The 27,272-nt window shown below is 36.3% G+C and overlaps 1 protein-coding gene across 6 annotated transcripts in view; it reads right to left on the reverse strand.

Moving 5' to 3' along the window:
* Positions 1-27,272, reverse strand: part of MIPOL1 (mirror-image polydactyly 1) — a 192,184-nt gene that overhangs the window by 120,702 nt on the left and 44,210 nt on the right. For all 6 annotated transcript variants that reach the window (XM_068192885.1, XM_068192884.1, XM_068192883.1 and 3 more), the window contains 3 exons: positions 13,102-13,288; positions 10,658-10,793; positions 9,617-9,722 (listed from right to left, as the gene is read on the reverse strand). In XM_068192885.1, the coding sequence (XP_068048986.1) occupies positions 9,617-9,722; positions 10,658-10,793; positions 13,102-13,288 (429 nt within the window). The remainder of the gene's footprint in view (positions 1-9,616; positions 9,723-10,657; positions 10,794-13,101; positions 13,289-27,272) is intronic.

Raw genomic sequence — 27,272 nt, forward strand, 5'->3', positions numbered from 1 at the left:
CACTTGTGAAAGTGCAGTTCCTCCCCTCAGAAAAAGTCTGCAGAGGAGCTACAAGCCTAGTCATCAGGTTAGAGCTGTAAGAAGTTGTGTCCCAACATCAAAAGAAATTCAGCATCGGAAGCATGGATTTTGAAATGTATGCAAAAATTAACAAGTACTGATTACATTCTCTTTAATCCAGAAGAATAGTGTCTTTTTTTTCCTTGAAGATCTATTTCCCCTGTTTGGAACAAGAAAACTTTGCTTGATGTGGAATGAAAAAACTAAGACAGGAGTAAGGCAGATGTAATACTGCATTTGCACTGGCTGGTATCCAGCAATAGGCTTGCAGCACTTGCAGAGAAGGCAGTTGGTGGCTCAGCAAAGACAAGAAAAAAACATAAGAGGTAACCTAGGCTGTGCATTTCAGCTCACCAGACTTCCACTTCAATTGCTGAGATGTGTTATGGCAGGGAGACTAGTGCCAGAGCAATGACTGCCTGGGTAAACTGCAGTGCAACTGCTGTGTCCTGACTGGATCTGGAATACACAAGCAGTTTGATTCTGTATGGTAATTATTACCTATCAGTACCTAAATATATTTTTTTGCTATGGTTTTTCCAGTAAATTATATCAGTTTATCTAGTATCATAACAGAGACACTTCACAGAGAACCCTTTCCATAAATCTGCAAGTGGAAACACTATGCAATTTTCACCTTGAAAACAACTGCTGCAATGAATTGAAAGTTGTCTAAAATAACTGAAGATTTGGCACCTATTACTATTCTGAGGTTAATTATTTTCCAGTTTAGCTAACTTCTTTCTGGCCTGTTCAAGTGCACCACTTCTGTCAGAGCTTAGAACATCCTCACCTCAGATGAAACCCCACAATTTGTTGACTCCTGCAATGGATCCTGAACGTACATGTACACGGAGAGCAACTGTCTTGGCATATCGAAGTCCCTCTCTGCATAAATATGGACAGTGGTAATAATGACTATAAAGGCTTTTAAAAAGCAGATTTTTACTTCTTTGTCATTAAACCAAAGTAATGCACATGTAACACTATGAAAACATTCAGAAAAAGATATTTTTCAAGTTATTTAAGCATCATGCTTATCTGAAATCTTACCACTCCTGACAGCAGCTCAGATGCTAATTGCCTTTGAACAGTGAACCCTTCCCCCACACAAAAGTCTATTACAAAACACTGTCTTTTAACTATCAGCTATGAAAAGCAACTTTAATTGAGCAACTCTTTCTTGTTGTTTTCTTATCCTTCCACTAAAGTAAAGCATTTGTGTGAATATCCCACTGACCAGATCCGCAAACTGCATTAAAAATATTTATAGGCATTCAATATCAATTACAAGTATCTGGCTTTTGGTTCTGTTTCTTAAAAGTAATATTGCAAGTCAATTGTTGAATAGATTCGGGAAAATGTAGAAAACCATGTAAGATGCTTGCATAGCAATCTAAGTTTAAAAAGAAAAAGATACTTAGATATGGCATTTTAATACAACATAGCAACACTGATAATTCCAAAAGAAATTACTTATTTTAAAAATACTTAAAAACCTCATCTAGATCATTTTAATGGTCTACAGAAGACTAAGTCACCTGTTCTCTTCATCAGCCACAGCTGAATTTAGGTTTGATGTTTTTGTTACCCAATGTCTATACATTTCTGACTACTATTTAACATTTCATGAATTCCTTTTTTCCTACTATAGGGAATATTATGACAATCACGTGATTGCATGTAGTCTGAACCTTCTCTACTCACACTGAGCTATGGATGAGTCATAAGCAGAAGTTCAGGACCGTAAGGACCACAGCATGCTTGAAATAAGTGAAATGAATACACATTTAGGTCTCAATGCAGCAGCAAAGCAAAACATTTTGTGCCACATCTAGGAAAATGAGTGATGTCTAAGCTGTCCAGTTATAGTCTATGAAAGAGTGTGAAAGAGTGGCATGAAATTCCTTCATATTCGAAAGAGTAAAAATTATCCAGATTATCATCCCTATGCTTCTTAAAAATGTGAGGTGAAACTGATTGAGAGTAACACCAAGTCATGCTTCTAAATTCCATTCAAGATATGACAAATCCAGCAAAATACTAACTCCATACTGCCACACTGACTTGGTGCCTGATTCAAAGAAAAAACAGATCCAGCTACATTTTCACCAACTGCTTTGGTTGACATTACAAGATTTTCCTTGGAGATCTTCTGGCGGCATACCAACCACCCCTACCCTTTCTGTCCTGAAGCAGACCAAGAAGAAACAAAAATTCGTACAGAATTCATACTTCAAGTAAGAAAATGACACACAGAAATGAAGTATGAGTAGTCTAGTATTAAGCTAAAATGAATTGTGTAATTTACTAATTCATATATATTTAATGGCATTCAAGAGTTGAAATATTTAAATTCCAAAGAATTGAATTAAGAAAAAAGGATCATTTTCCCATGCTTGCAAATATTGTAGTATATAAAAGTACAGCACTACTGTTTAGTTGTATAAACTTTATTTTTTTTAATAATTGAATAATGTCTTTCTCCTTGTAACTAAAACCCCTGCATACTCTAAAAGAGCTCTTTATTTTAAAAGAATCATTATGCTAAACTCATCAATTCTAAAACATTTTTAGTTTTTAGTAAAGAAAACAATTGTAAACAGAGAGCTTTTGTAAGGTAGATAGCTATTACAAAGTTCACTTAGAAAATCAATATAGCATTTTAGCTGGAATTTGCTCATTAAACACCCACAGCTCTAATGCAAATTATGATGGAATGAATAAAGCAAATACATATGCTTCTTTCTTTTTATTAAATGTAAAATCTACTGTTAATTGCATCTGGTATGTCATATAAACTTTTCTCCTTAACTATTAAATGGAAGCTTTTACAAAAGTCATTAGAGATTCTCTTTCTTTGACTTGTATAAATTTCAATATTTGTTCAGTAAAGGTTCACAGCAGTTAAATTACATTAACAAATATTATTAGCTACTATGTAAGCCAACTAAGTAAAATACTTATATTGCAGGTAAAACAAATCAATGGGTGTTTACAATAATATTTGGATATGTCCATTTTTAAACAAGCTTATCAAATATCATGTAATTCTTAGTCAAATGAGAGAGACTCAAAGTAGATTTTTTTATCCCAAATACTCAAATTTGTTTAGTAAGCTAATTGTTTTCTAATATGGGCAAAAGTAAATATGAAGAAGATGAACCATACCAAGTATGAGTTTACTGAGTCAAAGCAGTGTACATATTTTCTTAGTTGAACCTGATTCTTTTGGCAAACTTATCTCCTATACTTTTTAAATCACCTTTAAAACAGCAGTACTGAGAAGGTGTGCTGGAAATCATTCTAGTTTAAACAGTGTTTCATGATTTTCCAAACATGGAACTTTGGGGGAAGCAAGGAAAGCACAACTCCCAGGATAAAAGTCTGTTTGCTTATTTCCTAGAGGTCATCCATGTAAATAAAATAAACTGAGTAAGAGAGGCAAAAGATGAAACTGTTGGGACTAAATATATTTATGGCAGCAGAAATCACTTCATATTACTCATTTAAAAAAAGTAAAATTAGAATACAGGCCAAATCTTCTCATAGTGATATGAGATCACTATACACAGCCCTACTGTATTTCAGAAGATACAGTAAATACTATAACACTACCATAACTGGTTTTCAATATAAGTAAGTTTTACAGGTATATTAAATTTTATTTAACCCTATGGATATATGCTTGTTCTCCTTACAGAAATACAAACATGTATCTATTTGTCACCCACTCAAATTAGAAATCAAAATCCTTTGAGATTTCCTTCTATAAATTTAATGACTGTGCTCACAACTCCTAAATAAGTCAATCTTATCATAGCCAAATTAGGAAAAAAACCCTGCATTGCCATGAAAGCCTTTAAAATGTGTCATTATTTGGTCTCTGCTTATACATGTTAGAAAATGCAGATAATCCCTAGAAATGTTCAAATTCTAAAGCACTTGCAGAGTTCTTATTCAGATTAATGGCAAACTATCAGGAGCTCCAGGGCTCACTGTCAACTTAAAAATAGTGCTGACATGTTCTGTTACGAAACAGACAACTTAAGTTCCCAGCTCTTTTTTGAAAGCTATCATTCATTTGCTTTCAGTTATGATGTACAACTGAAAAAATAAAAGTAAAATAGTGGTAAGAAGATCATAGGAAAAATACTTAAGAGTTTTCACCAGTCTGTACCAGGAGTTATAGACTAGAAGTAATTTACACCTAAATGTGACTTTATAGATAAAGCAATCTGAACAAACACTGATAGAACACACTGACTTCTTTATTGTTTTGTGTTTGTTGTATGTATTTAGTGCACAGCATTCATCTGTTCCTACATTTCCAGTGCTATAAAAAGAGAGTTCTTAATAAAAGGCTAAAGTTGCTTAGTGGCAGCTCTGCATAGGGTTTTCTTTATGTACTCAGATCACAATTCAATTAAAAAAAATAAAGTGGAAAAGAATAGGAGAGAGTATTATACACAGACCCCAAGGCAGTTCTTCTGAAAGCCAATCCCTGTACAATACTTAAGCCTCTGCCTCTAACACACTAAACACAGCTGACTTCAAAATTCAAACCATAATGCTGTTATACTTTTTTCTTCAGTGGATAATTGCTGATACCTGAATATTTACTTTTAGGGGAAAATATAAACATTGCATTAAAGTTTGCAAGTTATAATTTGTCATGTTAAAGGAAAGTTTTGTAATGTCCCAAGAAGTAGGTCACTGGCAGATATTTTTATTCCTGAATAAAACCCAATTCTTTATGCTCATCTAGCACTTGTTGTGTGAAGAAAGGTCAGACTACTCATAAAAAATACAGAAGAAAATGGCTTGCTTTTTACATACAAACTCCACTGATAAATAGCTTATTAATTGACATTTTAATCTATGCCAACTCATCATATATTGTACCTTAGAGACCTATATGCAACTTTTTGACAATCAACAATTCTGACAATCTGAAGGAAAAATCACATTGTTTCAAATTAAGCTGTTAAAAATTAAACCAAGAATTTCTCAGTCACAATGCCCCCAGCTTGGAGTTATTTTCTGTTCTTTAGATGGATTGTCTATTTTCCCATACAGAAGATTCAAATCTTGCAGCTATTTTCAAAATTGTGTTATATATCAGGAAATATTTTGGAAATATATTCAGGAAATAGTATTAATAATGAAGCATTTAATAGGACAAACCCCCTAAGAGTTATATGGACTAAATATATAAAAAAATTATGCACAGAAAACTGGTTTAGGGAAGAATATGCATTACCTTCTTAAACTGTAAAATATCTTTCATATTTAGGTTTATAAACATGAGAGTTGGGAACTACTGAGTTCTTTTGGCTAAAGCCCAATATTGGCCTTATTTCAGTTTAATTGGAAGAGGATCTTGAATTCATCTTCTCCATGATATATCAGGAACCTGGATTTCTGTTTGTACCAAAGGTTAATAAGAAATGTGTCTGCAAAAGTCAAACAGCATTAAATACCAAAAACTGATTATTATTCTGCAGGAGTTGTTCTGTCATTCATAATCTCTCCATGCTCCAACCTTCCACAGCTAATCTTTAATGGATGACATGCAGGAAAGAAAATAACATCTAAAAAGGGACTCTAAAGTGAGCTTTGAAGAAATGGAAAATACTTTACTTCTGTGCTGAAAGTTATTGCCACCCAAAGTTTATTACTGGCAAGATTACTTATTTCCTCTCACTTTATGGATATTAAATCAAATTAAGCTAACAGCCACTTGGATATTTGTTTTTACTTTTGCTATTAAATCTATTGCATATGCATATCCAGTAATTATTTTCAAGTTAATTTAGAAAACTTCAAATAATGTTCATTAATATTTCCACACCATATTCAAGAATTCCAAAATACCACAAATGTATATTCACAACATTTTCATAAAAACAGACCCGAAATAGGGACCTCATTGTAGGTATATTGCTTTAGTTTCCAAGAGACTGAAAGTTGTATGATATACACCACCATGTTAGAAGTACTGCTTTCCTCTTTTTCCACACTGTATTTCCTATCATTACCTTGGTCTTTCAGAGAGCATCTACAGAATGCTAATAGAGTTTTCAGGCATTAAAAATGGTGTGAAACTCCTAACAGGGCTGCACTCAATCCTGCTGAGCTGATGTTGATTTAAGAAAGTATTACACTTTGGTAACATTATTATTAAGATACTGGCATAAAAAAAAAAAACCCAACTCATGGAATAGCTGTTGCTATAGAAAGATATAAGGACAAACATTTTTATTATATTTTCATTCAGAATTATTCTTAGACTCAATATATACTCTGATAGCAACAAAAATATTCCAAGAGCTCTGGTTCTGATGCCAACTATGGTATATCTTGCTGCAGTAATGGCACTGTGAGAATAGGGCTTTGATATTTTTTCCAGTCTAGGGTAGTTACCACTAGGCTCTATAACTCTCCCTTACACTCAACCACCTCCTTCCTCTAGAAGTTCATATATATAACCCCTGCTTAATTCTTCCATTAGGAAAAAATGAAGTCACTTACTACATCCACCCAAACTGAGATCTGCTCTCTCAGCTAGTTGTTTTGAAGACTTACTCCTTTGCAATGCCTCCATCTTGATTTTCCAGTCTGTCCTGGGAAGATGTATGCTCCTTCCCCTTTCAACTCCCACAGGTGGCACACATTCCCTTTCTGTTCAACATATGAAAGTTCTGCACGCCCAAATTTCAGATCTGGCTATTCTTCATTCCCACTTCCTACATGCTGCTCCCTTTTTTGCTTACACTATCCTGGTGTCTGTTCTTTTACCATGTGCACTTCCCTGGGTTTTCCTGATGTTGCCTCCACCTCTGTTCTTCTTCATAACAGGGAGTGAAACTAACAGTACCTGCTGACATTGGGTCAGAATGACACAAAATCCAGCAGAAGAATAATGAATAAACTGCAGGAATCTCTGGTAACTATGTCCACCAGAAACAATAATCTCTAATGCTTAAAAGTCTGAAATCAAAATCTTAAATTCTCTAATTTTCTTCTGCCATAACTAGCTGACATAGAGATAGGGATCCAAGGAAGTTTTAAAAAACATTTTCAAGGCTAGCTAGACAAATTTAAAAACATTCTGAAAATAAGTTATTTACTTCACACAGTATTATACTTTTCTTCCATCATGTATATCTTCTGCTTTAATTCTACTTTTTCTTCTTTTCTCACGAAGCATTTCACAAGTTTACCCCTTTATTCTTCAATTTTTCCTTTGAACAATGTAAAAATCATAAATTGACAATCTTTGGATTATTTGTTTCTGTAGACTGTTGTAGCTTAATTTCAAAATGCCCTTTTTGTCTTCACTTTTCAATTCATTCCATGGGGCTTGTTTAGGTAAAACCTATCAATTAGAGGGTTACCTTTTAAAACAGAATTCTAATATTCCTCAAAGTAGATAACACTTTTATGATGTACCTTTCTTATGTTCTTTACAATATAATTTTGTGGAGTCACTTACTTATCAAAAAGTCAGTACTAAGTAATAATAAAAATGCAAACACCCATATTTACAAGCTTCACTATACCATGTGTTACACACTGCAGTAATTAAACATTAACTAGTAACCTGAAATCACAGCAGCATGTGTTCTTCCTTCCTCAAAGAACTTAATGCAGGGGGTTAAGTTTTTCCTTGAACACACCGTCTGTTCTTTATTAGGTTCTGCTTGTTCATTAGAACTCTCCCCAAGGCTTTTATGAGAGAGACACATACAGGCTTTCACAAATCCAGTTTGGCTCACATAATTCCAGATTTTAAACCATTTATCCAAATTTGGTAACATTCTTAGAACTGTAAGACAGGAAGCAAAAAAACTGTGAAATATTAACGATGCTTCCTTTTGGCAAATAGTTTAAGTAGTAAGGAGCCTCTTGCCCTCTCTTCAGCATTTAAAGGATTTTATATTTCCTGTACTCATAAAAGGAGAAAAAAGGTTATTTTTTAAAGGTCATTGTTATTACACTATGTAGCTCTCTTTAAAATTTGAGGTTCTTCCTTTTAAAACAGAATAAGCATGTTAAATTATTATATCCATATTCATGCCATTCTGTTTTGAAGAGAAAAATATACTTAGGACATCAATAGAAAGTTTAAGCAGTAGTGTAGGAAAACAACAATTTCCTAACAAGTATTTCAACTGTATCCATAAAAATGAAACTATCCGTGTTTTTGACACACCTTTCTTTCCAGGTTTTAATGAGCAATGAACACCTATACCAAAGAGAATCGAGTACAGAGGTAAACCACTGGGCAAATATCCAGGAACAAGCACAAAACTTCATATTCAAGCCAAACAATCTGCATTAGCTTTTGGCTGGTGGATATAATAATGACACATAGTGCAGATTTTTCTTTCTTCTGGAAATAAAGCAAGCAGTTATGTGAAATTAAATAAGAATAAAAATTATGCCTGTATTTCATTTTGTTCCTAAGATGTTGATTAGATTTGACTTTCCCTTCCCCTACAACAGAAAATCTACGAACTCTCTTTTCCATCTATAATATTCACACTATACCATATTCTCAGGAGTTTTTTATTAAATGGAATGTCAGCCATCTGTTCTTCAGTTAGAGTTTATCATCTGCTCCATTTTCCTGAAGACAGTTACTCCTCCCTTTAATACAAATATTTTGGGGACAGCTATTAGTACTATTAATACTCTATGAAGTGCATGTGATCTATGAGGAAACAATTTTACCGAGCTTACACTTTCTTTCTTAACAAATGATACAAAGAATTTATAAAAGCACTCCCATTAATGTTTTTTAAACATCTTCATGAAATCCTGAGAGTATTTTTCATCTACTGGGTACACTGTATACACAGTCACTTTTCAATAATAAGAATGCCCAACTCCATTACATTAGCAGTTCCACAAGCATAGAATACTAACTGTCTCCATGCTTGTATGTCTATCCAAAGAACAATTAACAAATAAAAGCACATATTCACTTTCAGCCATAAACTTAAAAACCTTTCCTTCTGAGAATTCATATAAACTTCATTCACTGGATATATGCCATCATCTGACAAAAATTCATTTTAACTACCAAAAGAGCAGATTTTTCAAGAACAGCGCAGGTCCCTGGTTGAGGTGAATGTGAGACTATATCCAAACACGGAGAGGGGGTAGTATTGCTCTGAACCAGCTAAAACAATAAGTGGTATTTGAACTGCTGGTTGAAAGGTAGAGGCACTGGTAATCATTATTTCCCCTTGTTTGTTCAGGACCTTCCAACAAAACAAACAACCTTTTTGTGATTGGATTGACATGGTGTTAACAATGCATTTAATGCCCAAATCAGTATGAATACAGGTAAAGCTCCTACTAATACCAGTACCAGGATGTTAAAGCCATCTATTTTCTAAGCAACTCTAAACAGCCACACATAAAAAAAAAGTCAAATCTTCCCTCCTTTAGCAAATAAAGCTCACATTCACTAGGCCACGTCATATAGCAACCACAGGTACTGTATGAGCCATACAGCCATCTGTTAAACGCTTGCCTACTGTACCTGCAATCCTTTCTGCAATCTTAGCTTCTGTAGCTCTGTCTTGCAATTCTAAGTCCAGTTTAATTGTCTTCAGCTCCTTGTCCTTTTCAGCCAGCTTATCTTGAAGCTGAATTGAACAAATGTAAAGTATGATTCTTATCTGGATGAAACTGTCAACAAGTAATTCAAACACAATAAAATTGTAAACTATTTCTCACCCCAAAATACAGACACTAAGCATTAAAACAGAAGTTCAATTCATTATATTTATTTGTTTAAAGAACAAATGTTAAGAATATATTTTTTTAACATCTGGACTATCTTGCTCTGTGAGACAAGTAGCAATGCATATGCCATTGTTTTTATTTGGAATTCTCTTCTTCAGGTATCACCAGCTGTAGTCCTTCTCGCTAAAGAAGTTCAGAATTGCATGGAATATAATGTAGGTGGTTGCATGAATAGCCTGTTTTCTACCAAGATACAGACATCATAGTCTGAAAAGACTAGTGTAAATGCATATTTTTTATGTTCTTCATCAGATGGAAGATTGGTATTCTTTCACATATCAAGGCCTTTCTTTTAAAGGGTATTCACTAAATCTGTTCTTGGACAGATATCTGAGCTTGAATATTCAATGACACTTCATGGAGAGACTAGAGACTCAGGTTGTTTAGGTACATGCAATCACAGCTAACACTAGAAGCAATGCAGTGTTCAAGGAAGATGGAATTTTCTCCCCTTCAATAAAGCCAAGTTATCAGGGCACATTAATTGGATTCTACTCATGAAATCCTGGTCTAGTCTTTGGTCTTCATTGGTTTTCATCCAGGGTGCAAGAATCTATGCCATTGATCAAAAATGTCAAGAGAGTAGGTTGGAGAGGGCTTTTTAATTCCAGAGAAATAGTTGTTAAGCAGATACTAAGAATCCAAAATGACAAGAAGCTAGTGATTGGTGCACTAAAATAAATAACAAAACTAAATCAGGCACAGTTCAAAATGTATGTTTTGTAAGGCAATTATAAAAAAGCAAATATTGGTACCTTGAATATCTCAATTGTACCTTTTTATTTTTGGCCCTCAGAGTGTCCAATTCTTTTAAAAGGAATGCAGTTTCTGTTCTTCCACCTAAATCTTCAGCATCATGCCATGAAGATATAAATTCAGGGAGTGTCCTGTTATCCTTTCTTTCTACACTGCTGTATTTTGGAAGGAAAAAAAAAAAAAAGAAAAATGATTTAAAAACCAGTTGTTCCACCCCTCTGAAACAAAATGCACAGAAATAAATTATCAAAACTTGTTAATAAACTTGTTAACCACTGCAAATGTATTAAATAGTCAGAAAAATGGCTGCTCTTCTACCACTTCTTAAAGCTGTAATTCTGAAAAGAATCTGTAAATCTGGAATAGCAAATAAATACCCAACAGTACTAAGGCAAAAAACAGATGAATATAAATGGGCTATGAAGCTTATAAACAGCAAATGCTTAAGGAAAGCAAATGCTAAAAACCATTGCTTGATGGAGAGAAAAAAAGTAATAAAACACTTGGGGATCAAAGTGATGCTCAGGTTTAAGCAAACCAAATTTTTCTGTAGGATGATTCCACAGGAAGTGATATGAGAATATCTGTAAAAAAAAGATCTAGGAATTAATTTTGAAGAAATCTGTAAAGTTATGGTATGATTCTAAATATTATAACTGACAAGAGGAATTCCATACTGCATGCCACCTGGAGTTTTAAAATAACATATTAGCCATAGACAACTTAAAATAAGACAAGATTCAATGGCCAGAAAAATTCTGTCTCAAACTAAGACTTTCATAAAACTTTTTGGGTATCTATTGCTACTCACAGATCACTCAGATCTCACTTGTAACATGGCAGCAAAATCAGTAAATGAATTATTAGAATGGGAACTTGCAAATATTTTTAACATTTGCTTTCCTTAAGCATTTTCTGGTGATACACTTCCTAGCTAATAACCAAAAAGAAGTAGCCACAGAAAAGCTATACCTCTGAACTCTTGCTTCCAGTGTAGACATTACTTTATATGTAATTCGCATCCTAGAAAGATAAAGAAAGCTATCTATTGCTCCAAAGAGTCATTCTCTTAGGCAGACTCTTGTCTGTACTCACCCACCCTTTTTTCACCTGTTTCCATTGTATTTATTTTCTCTTCCCTTCTCCTTAAAACTAAAAATGACAAATCACATTGACAGTACACCAGGACCACCATCTAAAACACAAATCAACACTGACTTAACATTTCCTGGGTTTTTCTACATCAAGAAATGTTAACATATATTCTAATTGCAATCTATTTGGGCAAAGACAGGTTTTGGCATATAGCTTTGGGGTCCTACATACAACATACTAGGAGCTGAGATGGCTCAACCTGATCATTGCTGTGGGAAGTTAATCTTAGTGTTCCAGACAAGCCTGATTGTCAGTAGGAGTGGCACTGGTGAAAGGTAAGATGAACAATATTTGGGTGACTCTGTGCTGGGCTGTACCTAAGCACTCTGGATTTTACTTGGCATTTAGTGCAGAATGCATTGCCCTTACAGCAAATCTCAGTGGCTAATGCAAAAAGGCAAAAAGGAAAATGAAAAAGTGTTAAGGACTGGGATTGGCCCAAACAGTCACTGTTAAATCATAATGAATATAGCAAAACTGGGTGTAGAATCTGCTAGACAGGTGAAGAATTAGTGTATTTTTCAAAAGTATGTAATAGAATTTTGCAGCCTTGGTCCCATTTTCAAAAACAACTCTGACACTCTCAGTTAAAAATTGGTATTCAGACTGCCTAAGTCACTCAAAACTGGCAGCATGTTCCCTAACCAGCTAGCTACTCAAAGGTGTAACTAGCCAGCTACTTATACCTTTGTACATTGAGTCACATATAGAATGAGTGTTTATATTTCTGAAGACGGCTATAGAGGGCCACTGCTCAGTAAAAACACTAGTGACAAGAAATGACCAAAATTAATGACACAATAAAGTCTTCAGAGTCTATATTAAACTTTTCAACCATATTATCCAGTCCTCAGATTCCTGTCACAGACTGCTACAAGGGATTCTTATCTTTACTCTTCCAGCTTCATCTAGACTTCACCCTGCTTTATTCCTGCTTCCTACTCACTCATCACATTTCAGGTGCTTGTTGTGTAAAGACACAGATACTACTATGGTTTTCAAGATCTGTTTTTATTCTGTTCAGCATGCATTTTCAAAATTCTCTGTAGAGATCACAGTCATTGAAATACCCACAATGTGTGATATAAATCATTGCAGTGATCATATTATCTATGAGTGCTAGAGAATACAGAGGTGAAATCCTACATTCCACAAGGGAAGAAAGGCATATAAGGTGAGTCTAAGTAAAAAGCTTACTGATTGTCATGTGGGAAGCAAATTTCCCTATATTTACTCAAAAAACCATGTGCATATTGCCAATAATTTGAATCTAGAAAAACTATATAGAGGGATATTTCTTGGATTTACCTTGATTCTTCAGAACCAGAATTCCAGTCAGTTAGGACTCCTCCTCTTTGACTGGTTACTCGCCAATCTGAAAGTTTTGGTGCTTCAGTTTCTGCCTGGATAGATAATTCTGTGGGTTTTTGAGAATTCTTATAAAACTGAAGTTCAGCACAAAAGTCTTCTTTTATATGATCCAAGATGTGTGTTTCTAATTAGAAAGAGAATCAAACACATTTTCTCATTTGGAGAATGAAGCACAAACTTGAGATTTTTCATTTGAAAATGGCTTGTTATAAGAATAAAATGCAGTAGTAGAAAGGAACAAGTGATTTAGTTTCAGATTCACAATTTCTTTGCCCCTTCACTAAGGAATGAGACCTGTTGCCTACAGCATGGATGGACATAGGAATTACAACCCATTTACTGGATTTTTCTCATGAAAACATTAAAAATTCATCATAATTTCCTAATCCCTCCTCCCCCGTAAATGACTTCTTAAAATAATGCTGGCTCTAGAAAATTATTTATCTATCTCTTACAAAATTCAGCTCTACTATGGTGAGATATGATGAATTTCTGCTACAGAGAGGGAAAATTTCAGGTTATAACTAGACTCTTACAGTGAGGTTTCTTTCAAATCCATTTTGGCTACAAAAGGAGTATAATCAAGCTGCAATTAGCAACAACAAATTTAAAGCACCATTATTCATTCCTGGAGAGTGTGAGGTACAGGCTCATACAACTAAAGAACTTGAAGAATGCAAAGCAGAAATTGTGCCAAAGCGAAAAATTATCTGATTAAATTGTTGAGTGTGATAGCTAGTTCTCTTAGCTGGGCTACTAGATATTTTTAGGACATATTTCTGATATCAAGGCATTTAAATGAAAGAAAGATTCACATACCAAGAATGTTCTTTCATAAAGTAAGAACAAGTATGTTTTAATTATAGAATTATATTAAAAAATGAGAAGGAAGCAGCCTAAAACCACTGGAAATGGAAAAAAGGTGCATATATTTTTCATTCTTTCATTTAGATTAGTAGAGAACAAACACTGGAGCTTTTGCTTATTTAATAAAGTTAGTGTTTCCAAACGTTTTGGATAAAATATAGGGCATATATTATTTGATCCACCTTATAACATCCTCCTCAAAAATAATAAGAAACCGCCTATACAGTTGAAATCAAGTAGAAATAGACCAAAAATACAAATCAATCAGTATCAAGTTTCCATCCTGCAGGTAAACACAGTTATAAGCACAGTTTCCAAGTTAAAAACACTGAAAACTGTCTCTCAAGTGTGTTGCAATAGATTCCTCTTCCCTTAAACAAGGAAAGACACAGCCAAGAGCTCAGGAAACAGCCCAAGGGCCCCAAGAGATGACTTGGGAATTGGCTGGAGTCAGTTTAACAACTTCCTACATGAAGCTATGCATTACAACCTCCAGGAAAAACTTGTGGGACCCACTGCTCATCTGTATTCTCTGCACCCACTTCAGCACAAACTTACTTGAATCCACTCTAACCATTTCTGTAAACTGTAACCACTGATCTTTACACTAGAAAAACAACAGTCAACAGAGTATCAGCATCTTTGTTTCTTAGCATGTGGGGACCATTACCATAAAATATTTTTGATAAGTATAATACTACTTTCAGTACTGTGATTGCAATATCTTGCTCATATCATTTCACAGCTAGTGCAGAAATTGAACACAAGGCCACAGCCACCTGGATTCTTGGAACAAGTCTGTGCTGTTTTCACTGGCTTGAAATCCTGCAGGTTTTTGAGCAGATTTCCTCTGAAGTGCTGCTACATCTAAAAACTGGATTTGATCTCTTACTCCTCCCTACAATAAGGAGCAAGGATCTCTAAATAAACATACGTTTCAAAAATCACCGAATATACTCTGAGAACCTGATTCAATTTGGGAGTGACAATACATAAAGGCAAAATGTTGAATCTTGTCCAGTAAGTACTATCTTAAAACTAACCGAATTTCCATACTTGCAAAGCATTTTATAGAGAGTTGTGTTTCCCATTTGATTTATATTATAAAGAACTTCCTATGAAATATCATGTTCACTTGTCCTGTTTCAGATGTGGCATCTGTGTAAATGCAGTTGCAAATTATGCTGCAGGGGAGGTGCAATGCTTACTTGCCATGACACCTTTTCCTCCTCCTCTTCCTCTTTAGGGCATCCACTTATTCTATAAGCTATATATGTATATGTATATGTATATGTATATATATACATATATATATATATATATATATATATATATATATATATATATATGTGAAGTGCCTCAAGTGAAGTGTGTCACATTCTGTGGAAGAATTCAAGCACAATGTTGAAATAACCAGTGATGGTACTGCCAGGAACCTTTGTTCCTTGTTTAGCACCATGGTACTCTACTTTGGCCCCATGAAAGTTGGAGAAGAAAAATCTCCCTTCAGAGAGCTAAAAAGTTTAGATGATGTTTTAGGCTGCTTCTATTCCCTTAGCATGAGAGCAAGTTTTTCTTCTTTTCACAGTTCCTATTTTGTTAATTTGCTCCTTTCATTCCAGGACTTAAGAAGAGAGCACAGAAGAGTCACTGAAGTTGGCAGAGACCACTGGAAATCACCTTGCTGGCACCTCAATCATTTGTAACAGGAAATTGTCCCCAGCAACTTCCATATCACCTGAGCCCTCTGTTGTCCTTCCAGGAGATCATTAACATCACTGTAGTACCCCATGAGACCTGGACCTTTGAACATGAGGGTTCTTCCAATTCTCTGAAGAAGGGCTCATCTACTTCACTCAACCCTCCTCCATGCCCCTCCCTCTTAGGAGAAGGGTCAAAGGAAACACCACCTGGGTTCCCACACCCTAGATCATCATGCCCAGAGCCATACAGTCACATGCAACACTTCCCAGGCCACCCCAACAGTATCACTAATGCCTACATGGAAGAGCAGCAGGGAGTAAGAGGGTCAGATGACCATCAGCAGGCTTTCTATAATATTCTGAATATGAGTTGTAAACAAGAAACAAAGGTCTCTAGATGACAGGTCAGTTCAGCAGGCAGATTTTTATTTTTAAAACCAGAAGTGAACATGACTGCATGATGAGGTAAATATCTGCATTAGCAGTTGCACTTCTGCTAAATCCTTGGGCCATGTCAAGATATGTGTTTTTAACTGTAAATTACTGCAGCTAAAGAAAAAAGAGAATTTAGAATAGTTCTAGAATTGTATTGGCATTTATTAATGCTAATGCTGCTTCTTTAAACAACATACATTTGCAGGACACCTTTTCATCTAGATTCAATTCCCTCAAGCACATGGGTAAGACTAAGTAGCATCACAGGAAGGCTGTAAGTGGCATTCTTGGAAATATTAGGTGAAACATAGAGGATCTGTTTTTTCTCCACTGGCTTTTTAAGAGAGAAGATGATGTTAGCCTCTTCCACCCACAACTGAAAGCACTCTGCCCAAGGGCATTAAGGTGAGAGGTTTTTATTTATTTAATGAAGCTATAATGTTTTTTGGTTTTTTTTTTAATCAACATGAAATTTGTCAGTAGAATGCTTTGGGGAAGACATTTTGAACACTGTCAGATCAATGGACATAAGATTCATTTTATTTTTAAAATTTTTAAATTTAAAAAAAAAATTATTTTTATTCTTTATATAGCCCATGACCCCCACTTCAAATAATTTAGGCTTTGGTACATGGTAGCTTGTCTTGTTGCTAAACCAAGTGGCAATTTTAATCAATGCACTTTAGTGCTTTTTTTCCTCATGCCTCCTGCAAATCGTATTGTGCACTAATTACCAATGCTGCAGACACACACTGGGGAGTAAGTAGCATTTGCAATAATCAGGCTGCACAGGGAACATCAGAGAAAGGGTAAAACAGCCTTGCAAGCTTTGGGAAAAAAATGTAGATTTCATTAAGTGGTACCACCACTGCTGATTCTGGTTCTTGAATATAATAAACAACATTTTTTCCATATAAAACAGTACAAGTTCAGTAGCCCAGATTAATATTTCACTATAGGGAGAAGCTGAACAGCTGATCTTCTGTATGTATTTATCTTGAATGAATAGCTTGTTCACATTGTGGGAAAGAAAAGCAAATGTTAAGAAGAAGGAATATGAAGACACTAGAATTAAATCTGGGAATTGATTGTGAGGGACGTAAGGGGAAGATAATGCTGTCATGGCTTGAAACAGTAAAGGCAGAACAGAATCCAGTGTTGTTAAGCTGGGAGTGGTTAAAAAGTCAAGTAAAAACATTAAACACATCATACTGTGCAGGCACCCACTATTCCTCACAGCTTCTTCTGAGAAGTGGGGGATAAGCACCGAGATCAGCGAAAGCACAGCAGTAGAGAATCCTGCACCAACACTGATAAATGCATAGAAGGTGCAGATTCAGCTGGAAGACTAAAGAGGCAACAGCATCCCTTTTTATACCACTCAGAATATTCAGCAGTCCCATCATCCAGCAGAAGCTGGGTGGACACCCCCTTCCCCTTGTGTATAGTCTTTCAGCACCCTACTAAAATGCACTGATCACCTCAGAGGTTTGCAGGGAATCTCCCCAGAATAAGAGTAAGGGAAAACAAACAAAAACCAGAGGACCATGCACACAGGCTACAGATCTGGTTGCAGATAAGTATGGGGACACTAGAAGATCCAGGTGCACCAAATCAGCTTCAAATGTAATAGTGCTTACAGCTTGCTACCTATAGCTTACTTACTAGTGTTTGTTTTAAGCTGGTCTGTGGCACAGACATAGTATGTTCTCATCTGTCTGCAAAAGACTGCATGAGTCTGCATGAACGAATCCCTAGCAGGATGGCAGTAAGGCATAATAGGCAAAAGTAAAAACAGAAAGGAAGAGAATGAGCCATATATACCCTGTGAGCAGGGGCAAAGATGACTGAAAATTCAGTAGCTATGACATTGTGACACTGTCAGATTAAATACATTTGAAAAAATATACAACAAAACATTGTGCTGTATTTGAGGTAGTCAACCTCAATTAATAAAAGCCTCCAGAATTCCTCCAGTTAATCATGGAATCACAGAATGTTTTGGGTTGGAAGAGACCCTAAAGATCATCTAGTTGCAACTTCACTGCTGTAAGCAGGGAGGCCACCCATGAGATCATGTTGCCCAGGGCCCCATGCAGCCTGGCCTTGAAAACTTCCTGGGACATGGCATTCATAAATTCTCTAGACAACCTGTTTCAGTGCCTCACCACTCTGTGAGTAAAGAATGTCCCAAATATGTTACATAAATCTCTCCTCTTTTAATTTGACACTGCTCTCCCTTGTCCTATTACTATCTGCCTGTGTAAAAAGTTGCTCTCCCTCTTTTTTGTAAGTCTCCTTCAAATACTGGAAGGTCTCAGTGAGGTCTTTCCAGAGCCCTCTCTTCTCAAGGCTGAAAAACCCCAGCTCTCTCAGCCTTGCAAGCTTTGTCCTCACAGGACTTGTTCTCCAGACTTCTGATCATCTTCCTGGCTAAGTCTGGATTTCTTGCAACAGGTCCACACTTCTTTTGTGCTGGGGCTCCCAGACTGGATGCACTACTTCACATGGGGTCTCACAGGGGCAGAGTGGAAAGGTGCAATAATTTTCCTCAACTTGCTGGCCTTGATGCAGTCAGGACGCTGTTTGCTGTCTGGGCTGCAATCATGTATTTTTTCTTCTCAGTCTAAACAAAAACACAACTTCAATGTCTCTGGGGGCTTTGTTTGTATAATATCAAACATTTTGAATTTCAAACAACAGGGAATATTCACTATCCAACAAAACTATCTATGCAAGGAACCACCCTGGCCCTATACAAAACAAACTTGTTTCCACTGGAATAATAGGATGCACTTCCTATGGTTTAAAAGAACTTGATCTTGCCCCACTACAAATCACACATCTACATCACTTGCTGCAATAGCTATGCATGTAAAAGCATTACTTTAGAACTTCACCTTCATTTCCACTTGACTAACTGCTATTCTTTATTTTTTGCTTTCAAATTATCTAATGTTTTCCTACAAGAATAAGACTAAAAATTTAGCCTGATGTCCACTAACTTTTCAAGCTATGCAAATGAAATTAGTACTATGGCCGAATATTCCTTTTTGAGCTGAAAATGATGAGTCAACCATTTTGTCAAAAGACAATCATTCATACACTCAGCTACTTAACTACTGGAACTTCTACCAAGCAGAATGACTGTGAAAGACTCTGACTGTTCAACAGTTTGCCCATTACTGAATGATTAAAAGGCATAAATCCTGAAAATGAGTAGGAACTGAAATTCAAGGCTTTTATAGGCACAAATATGCAAAGAAAGAAAATGAGTCTGGTGGAAGAAATCTGATTGTATTGTCTGGCATTAGTGATAAGAGTTGGTTTAGGTCTTAAGCATTTTCAGAATGCCTTTATTTTCCTTTTTCATTTATATTTGAGCTAACACAGATGCAATATACATGATTTACATGCGAATGTCAAAGGTGTTCATTACTTTTGACTCATTTCCTCACCATTTTATCTTTCCCGTGACCTACAAAAATTTTTTTCATAGTTAATCCCAAGAAAAGCTGCTGTACCTAATTTTCAAGAAGGTAATTCCTGTTTCAGGAAAACAATTACAAAAGGTCAGTACAAAAATAAAAGGTCTGTAATATATGCTTTCTCCAAAACAAACAACATGAAAAAGTGAAGCTTTATTGTCTTTGGACTTACTACAGATTTACTTATGTTAGCAATTATTTAGGCTCCCTCAGTGCAGTGTAGTATACTGAGACCTGTATACTACAAATGGCTGTCCCTTCATGATGCATTTTTTCTAATGTTTAAAGAAAACTGAGTAAGCTTCAAGTTATTTAGTATTCAAGATTATTCAGCAGGACTCTAAGATCTCACAAAATCACTTCTGTAGCGTGGAAGAATGGTAGTCATAAGGAACCTGATAACAAGCAAAGACTGAGCTCAGAGTAGATTTGTAATACAAAGCTAATTCCTTTCATTTCTCTGTGCTTTGCCCAGCCAAATTACCATGTATTACCTGCCAAACCTTTGGCAGTAGCAAAGAGGAAATCACAACATAGATGCATTGTACATTCAGTGCCCCAACAATACACGACCACATGGGCTCTGTGGAGAGCATCATGGGTCAGCTCAAAAGAATGGCAACTATCAACTTACATTTAAGTAACTCTTACTCATAAAGATCCTGGATTTATCTCTGAGATAGGATATCTCCTCTCACTTTAGGATACACAAGACAGATGTGCATTGAAATAAGTCTTGGAAAGAACATTTTTATGGAAACTCTCACAGATATTTTTTAGGAGATGCCTAAGTGCTGGGATAGTAATTTTAAAGTCATTGAGACTAAGGCACAGAGTGATGAAGTAACTGCATTAAGGTCACTGAGCAAGCTATGTGTCCTGGTTCCTGCCAGGACAGGTTTTATTTTTGCAGTAGACAGGAGGACACGGTCAGCTCACAGAAGTTACTCTGTGTAACTTATGTGAGTTACTAACTCACATAATTGCCAGGGGCAGGGGAAAGGGACTCTTCCAGGGAGAAGGGCTTCTTCTGGGCATAAAAACGTGGCAGAGGGAGCTGTCCGGTATTGCCTGTTAAGAGGGAAGGGGTGGTTGGGGGACTGGAGGTGTGTTTTCTGTGTGTATTGTTTCTTTTCTTATTCCCTATATCATTAGTATTGTTGGTGTTACTGTTCAGTTTCTTATCTCATTGCTGTACCAAGTAAATTGCTCTTATCTCAACCCATGATCTTTGCTTTTCCTGCCTTAAATTGGAGGGCAGAGAGAGAGTGGCAGATGGTTTTAATGGAAGAATTAATTGGAGAATACCATTCCTAAACCAAGACAGCCGTAATTGGAGCCCAGTGAGAGGCATGAAGGATTGAGATTCAACAGATCTGCCCAGAGTGGGTTAGAAACAAATTTGATCTAAGTATTTGTTGTATTAGGTCCAGAGCCAGTGGTCACAATGTTGCTAGGGCTGTACAAATGGGTGTGTATATATGTATAAAACCATGTATATATTCCCATATATGCTCCTCACGATGATCTTTTCCAGAGCAGGGAGAGGGATCAGGATTGCTTTGTTGCTGTACTGTGGGATATCAGTTTATGACATGATAACATCAAGGACAATTAAGGTAATTTGGGATGTGTATTCAGTGTTCCTCTCCTATCCTTACTTAGGTACTGCCTCTAGGACTCCATTGACAATTATACCCAGTCTGTGGGAAGAACTGAGAGGATGACTTTCCCTAGCTTTTCATCCCCTTTTCCTCCTTCAGACCTGTTAAAACAGCTTTTGAGAAGTTTTAATTCCTGCTGGATGTTAAGGAAAGCATATTCTTGTTGCTAAGTCTGCCACTTCTCCTCAGTGCAGTCTATACCATATTTAGAATCAGGACAGAGATTTCTAGGGAGGTCATTCAGATATCTGCCCTGAGGGTGGATGGTCATGAGTGGCATAGGATATAGGAGAGAATGGGCCAGCTTTTGGGAAAATTCTGTGCTCCAGTGGTTTCACCCCTGAAAAAATACAAGACCCTGTTTAAAGTGACAGAATGCTGCACTGCAAGGAAAATGCTGTGGCAACTCCAGAGAGGAGCAATTTATTGCAGTTTGCTGGGCCCTGGCTACTCTTTACTGGACACAGTTCAATACTAGAGAACACCCTCCAGGGGAGGAGTAAGAAAGCAAACCTACAGGCACCATGGCCTTTCAAATTGCAGATGAACCAGGGGATCAAGCCGTGCCAGTAGCAGTTGCCCCTATACAGAAGAAGAAATCCAAGACCAAATCAGTTTCCCTAGTAAGGAATAGAGAGTAAACAAGGCCCACAGAACAGAAGGAAGAGGCAGGGCCAGAGATGACCACCTGATCCCTATTACCTCAGGAGAGGGTATTTCAAGGACCCAAAAGAGCATCATTGGGTTTTTGGGATAGCTGCTGGAGACAGAAGAAATTAGACAGCTGAATACCTTTCCTGGTGTCTCAGAAGACTCTATTCTTTGAGTGTCAGCAGTCCTGAGTGGGCTTGAATAGGAAACCCCATTTGTCCAGGGATTTTGGAAATCATCACTAACAGGCCTGAAGGCAAAAATTTTGGATTATCAGGTGGAAAATGTTCAGGTTCCAGCAATGACAGGGTTAATTTTTGTAGTAGCCAGGAGGGGACAAGGCCAGGACACAGACATTATTCTATACCACCTCACCTCATGAGGACTCTTTTCTGGGAAGACAAGGTGCCTTCTGTTCCCGAAAATGTGTTGTAGGGAGCCATTCAGTACTGACCATTACTGGGGGGGAAAGGGTGGTCTATTATTGAGCGTGCTGTGGTGTGTATTTTTCTCCTGAATGGTTTCTCTTCCTATACCCTCTGTCATTAGTATTTTTGCCGTTACTGCTCGTTTTCTTATCTCATTGCTGTTCCCAGTGATTTGCTTTTCTCTGAACCTGTGATCTTTACCTTTTGTGGCTCCAGTTGGAGGGGTGTGGGGGGAGCTGCATGAGGTTTTAGTGGGAGTGCTGAACTGGAGAATACCATTCCTAAACCATGACACCATAACAGAAGGAAAAACGGCAGAAGTCGAAGGCTCTGGATCCACACTGCATCTTGGAGCCTGTGCTACCTCACTTATGGCCCTCCCTGCTCTTTTCCCCTGCTGAGGTGTCAAATTCTACTCTTTTCTGTCAGAGCTGTTTTAGAAACTAACATCTACTGTACTTCAATAAAAAAAATCACTTTTATTTATGAATGGCTAACTAACATTTACACAATAAAAATTTTTGTATTAATTGTAAATAACTAAAATAGTATCTTTTGACACTTCTTTATTATGATAATTTTAATTCACATGACAGATTAGGTTACACTATTTGTATACTGGAAGACAGATGTGCAATGTACAATATAAATAAACTTCCTGTAATTTCAATATTAGGCAGAATAAAGGAAATGACCTTTTTAAAATTATATTAAGTATCATTCTAATGAAAAGAAATTCCAAATAATTAAAACTGCTTTAGAAGTCAGTCAGGTGAACACAACAATGCAATTCAAATACTTGATCTCTGGCTACAGCTAAGCATTTAAGTTGTCCAAAAAGCTGAACAATGAGAACAACATGATCTTATTGCAACTTTGTTGAGAAAGTTATCTGCAAATGCAACAAGAATAACCAAAGCTATATTATGCATTAATGTTTTTGCTTGCTCTATATCCCATAACACATAAATACACAAAAAAAGAAGAGGTTTGAAAATATTTTGTCTGCTAAAATATGGACAAAACTCAGAAGTTTAATGGTTCGGGGTTTTTTTTACTCCTTAAAGAGAACAGTAAATTCTGTTTTAGCAACATAAGTTGAGGGACATTAGTGTTATTTTGAATGCTTCTGTACTCACCTGTACTTGTGTGGAACCCTGGCTACACCCTTCATAAAGAAATAAATTGAGAAAAAGATTAAGAACAGCTGGGAGATATTCTGGCAAAGGCAATTTTTTACAATTCTCCAAGGATTTTGATTATTTTAGTAAAGTCTTTTGTCTTCCTCTTCTGCAGCTAAACAGCAATTGTGTACAAACTGTTGAATATTTAAAATGGAAAAATGCTACTCAGTCTTTAAAATACTTGGCAAATCATTATATTGGTATTCACTGCAGTTAATCGTGATGCATTTATTAATGTGTAAATATCAGACTTTTCCTTTGGCATCCCACTCTCCGTTTGCAATTCATTAACATATTGTTATTTTAAAATATTAGTCTCTGAGAAGACACCAGATTTTCACTGGACTGGTCTCACAGTTAAAAAAGCATTTTTATATTCCGAATGCATCAAAACAGCAGAATCTCTAGGCAGATAGTAAGTGGGATTCACTGAAACACAATGTTAGTTCTAATGGATGGATGATTGTGTTTGGTCTTCAGAAACTTTGAAGTATAGGTAAGTCTTGATCACACAAATTAATAAAGCCTAAAGCTGGAGTTAACAATAACCATTACACCCAAATTCTGCAGCTTAGCCCAGCCAATTTTTCAAAAGGTCAGGTTGTGAACTGGAGAAGATCAGGGAGGTCCACCGCATAGCTTTGTTGCCAGGCATCTCTCGTCTGGATTGTTGCAGGCATTTATTAGTATTCGTCAGCAGACTCAACAAAGCAAACAAGAAATTCAAGCACGAATAATAAAATGAAATGCTGCTATATAACCCTTTGTCATTCAGCAAATATGGGACTTTTTAGCTACATTGTTCCTAAACCTGGGTTACTACTTTAATTTTTCTCCACAGTGCTGACTGAATGAGTATGCATGTGTGTTAAATGCAGAGCTCCCTTAACAACTGCAGGACTGCCATTTAATCTGTTGGTAGATGGACCATTTCCTGTGGGAACTCTAGCTATGATTTCCAGATCCACCAAATAAATCTCAGATTAAGATTCCAAATGAAACCTGCCTTTGGCAGATAAAAAATGTCAAGATGGATATAAACAGTAAAATTATAAATTATCTAGGTGTTGCACGATGACTTGATGTGCGTTTTTTGTTTACACTTTCCCTGATATCACAACTATACAAGGCATTCATCAAATGTCACACTTTCATAATACTGGAGGCATCATTAAAACTGTTTGGCTAAGGACCTTGAAGTGTTTAAGCAGTAGCTCAAAAGTATATTTGTGCAAAGTAGAAGAATAAATTTACATATCAGCAGCAGCTCATAAGGGATGGGTAAATATTCTGTTTATCTCTCATTGTAATTCAGGTTAGTTTAAATACAGGGTTTCAGGATATCATTACAGCCTATATGGAGTCATTACATAATTTCCAAACATAGTGTCTGCTGGAGTTTTACTAAGCATGCTGTGTTTATGTTTTCTAAACCAACTAAAAACAAAGTAAACCCTCCCACCCCATTTGTCTTTTGCTATTGTCATATCAGACAATTGCTTTTCACATATAACCCCCTTCCATTATCTAAATCTTAATGATCCAGAACTCCCTTTTATCTAGGCAGGGTCATGTTTCCCCGTGCCCATTAATTAGAGCAAAAATTCTCTTATCCAAATGTACTCAACCTCCCCTACCACACACAAACAATTAAAGCTTTGCTAAATTAAGAGTTCTAAACAAAATCTCAGGAAACTACAGCTTTAGAAGTAAAGAAAAACATTGCAATTTTAAGTGTCTGACATAAAAGAAAGATCACTCTGCATAAAGTAGGTGTAAGACACCTTGTCCCCACACCCTTTACTCCAGCAGTGTTCTACTAAAGATGCAGGTGAACTCACAAATAAGAGTTGGCAATGCACTCTCTAAAGAACCTTTTCATAATAATTTTTAAATATTTTTGCTCTGAACTTAAGCCTCATTCTACCTGTTATAAAAATAGAAGTAATGAAGGTTTCTGAAGAAGAAAATAACCGAATTCCTCTTGCACTTGTGCAAGGTCTTCTAAAGCTCCTTCTGAAGCACTACTTAAAAATTACTGTGGTAGTAAGTGCTCTTCTCTCTAAAGTACGTTTCAAGACATTCTGAAGTTAGCTGCACTCATACTTTGCACACTTAAGATTCAAAGTGCAATACTTGAAGGTGTGCATTCCCCCCATCCTGAGTGCTTGCAGCCCTCAGTGCAGATAAGGCCCTACATGTTTTGAGCGTACCATAAAGGGTTCAACAAAATCATATTCACAACCCTGCAGTGAGTAAGGCAAGTACTGGACATCTAGTTGTGCTTCTGATGAGGAGTTGTTCTGCATGCAGTCTGGCTAAAAATGTGCTGTATTCTACCACTCAAAATGGACAAGAAAAGAAATGGAATGGAAAAAGAACAGATGAGAATTTATATGCACGAAGGGATGATTATATTTACAGGAAAGACCAAGCAGTATTGGATGATTTTTCAGTTATCATTAGCACATTCTTATCTTCTAAGTTACACCACATTATTCCTTCTTCTTCCATAGAAGAGATTATCTTCATCTTCTACACTTAGTGCTGCTCAACAGTTACTAGGGACTTTCCTAGGTTTTACTCATGAAAGTTCATCCTCTCAGCCTCTTTTCAGCCTTTTACATCATTCAGAGAAACCTGCAACTCCACTTGGCACTTTGCAAGGGGATCTGACAGCACATAGTGAGTTTGACGCTGAAAGCACAGCACACATGGAAGACACTGACCAGCTAAGCCACACGGGCATAGAGGACGCTGCCTCTGCATATCACATAGATTTTTCTGCATGCAAACCACCCTTGCAATATTCAGGCTTTCTTTCTTTTCCAAGTAAACAGCACTTTGTTGCTAAAAAATGGTAGGAGAGGGAGAACAGGCTCACAGTATCTCCTGTTGAGGCATGTAAAAGAAGAAAGAGACTTCATTATGACAAGTATGCTTAATTTTGCTTCTGTTACAGCCTTGAAAGAGGGGCTTTAGTTTTGCTTTACAGCGTTTACAGCTGCATTGGGTACATTGTGGAGAAATGGGCAGCAGCACCTTTACAATTAGCTGCTTTTTTACCCAACTAGAGCATTTACAACACCATATTACTCTCAAGGCTTTCTTTACCCATTCATCTTTTTGTGTGTCAAACTCACACAATAGAAATTCCAGACAAAAAAGTCCTTGTAATTAATATCGCAAAAACAAATCTACAAAAAAGTACATTAAAACCATCAAACAACTAGAAGAGTTTTCTACTTCTAATAAGAGAATCAAAGTTACACAAAAAGATGATTCGTTTTACTTAAACTTTGCATGTGACTACATTTCCTCAATTACCATGAATGTAAAACACCCCAAAAACCCACAGCTCACCAGATAAAACACACCTCCATTACAAATTTTCTTGCACAAGCTGATTCTGCAGTTCTGTTCCAATCTACATTATCACAGCTCTTTAAAGCTAGTCTCCTCTGAACTAGTTTCCAGACATGCAATTCTGAAGTATATTTACAAGCTGCAAGTATTCTTTTGAAGATATATGAAAAGTGCCTATATGGATCATAACTAAAGTTGCCATCAAATTCTGAGAAGTGAAATTGGTTCACTGAGATACATTTCAATATATGTTTCAAGTAATGGCTTAGCAATATATAAGTATTTATTTATATGCTTGGAAAACATATTAATCACCTTTTAA

The sequence above is a fragment of the Anomalospiza imberbis genome, chromosome 6 (assembly GCF_031753505.1).
Source record: "Anomalospiza imberbis isolate Cuckoo-Finch-1a 21T00152 chromosome 6, ASM3175350v1, whole genome shotgun sequence".
In the NCBI taxonomy this organism is placed as follows: domain Eukaryota; kingdom Metazoa; phylum Chordata; class Aves; order Passeriformes; family Viduidae; genus Anomalospiza; species Anomalospiza imberbis.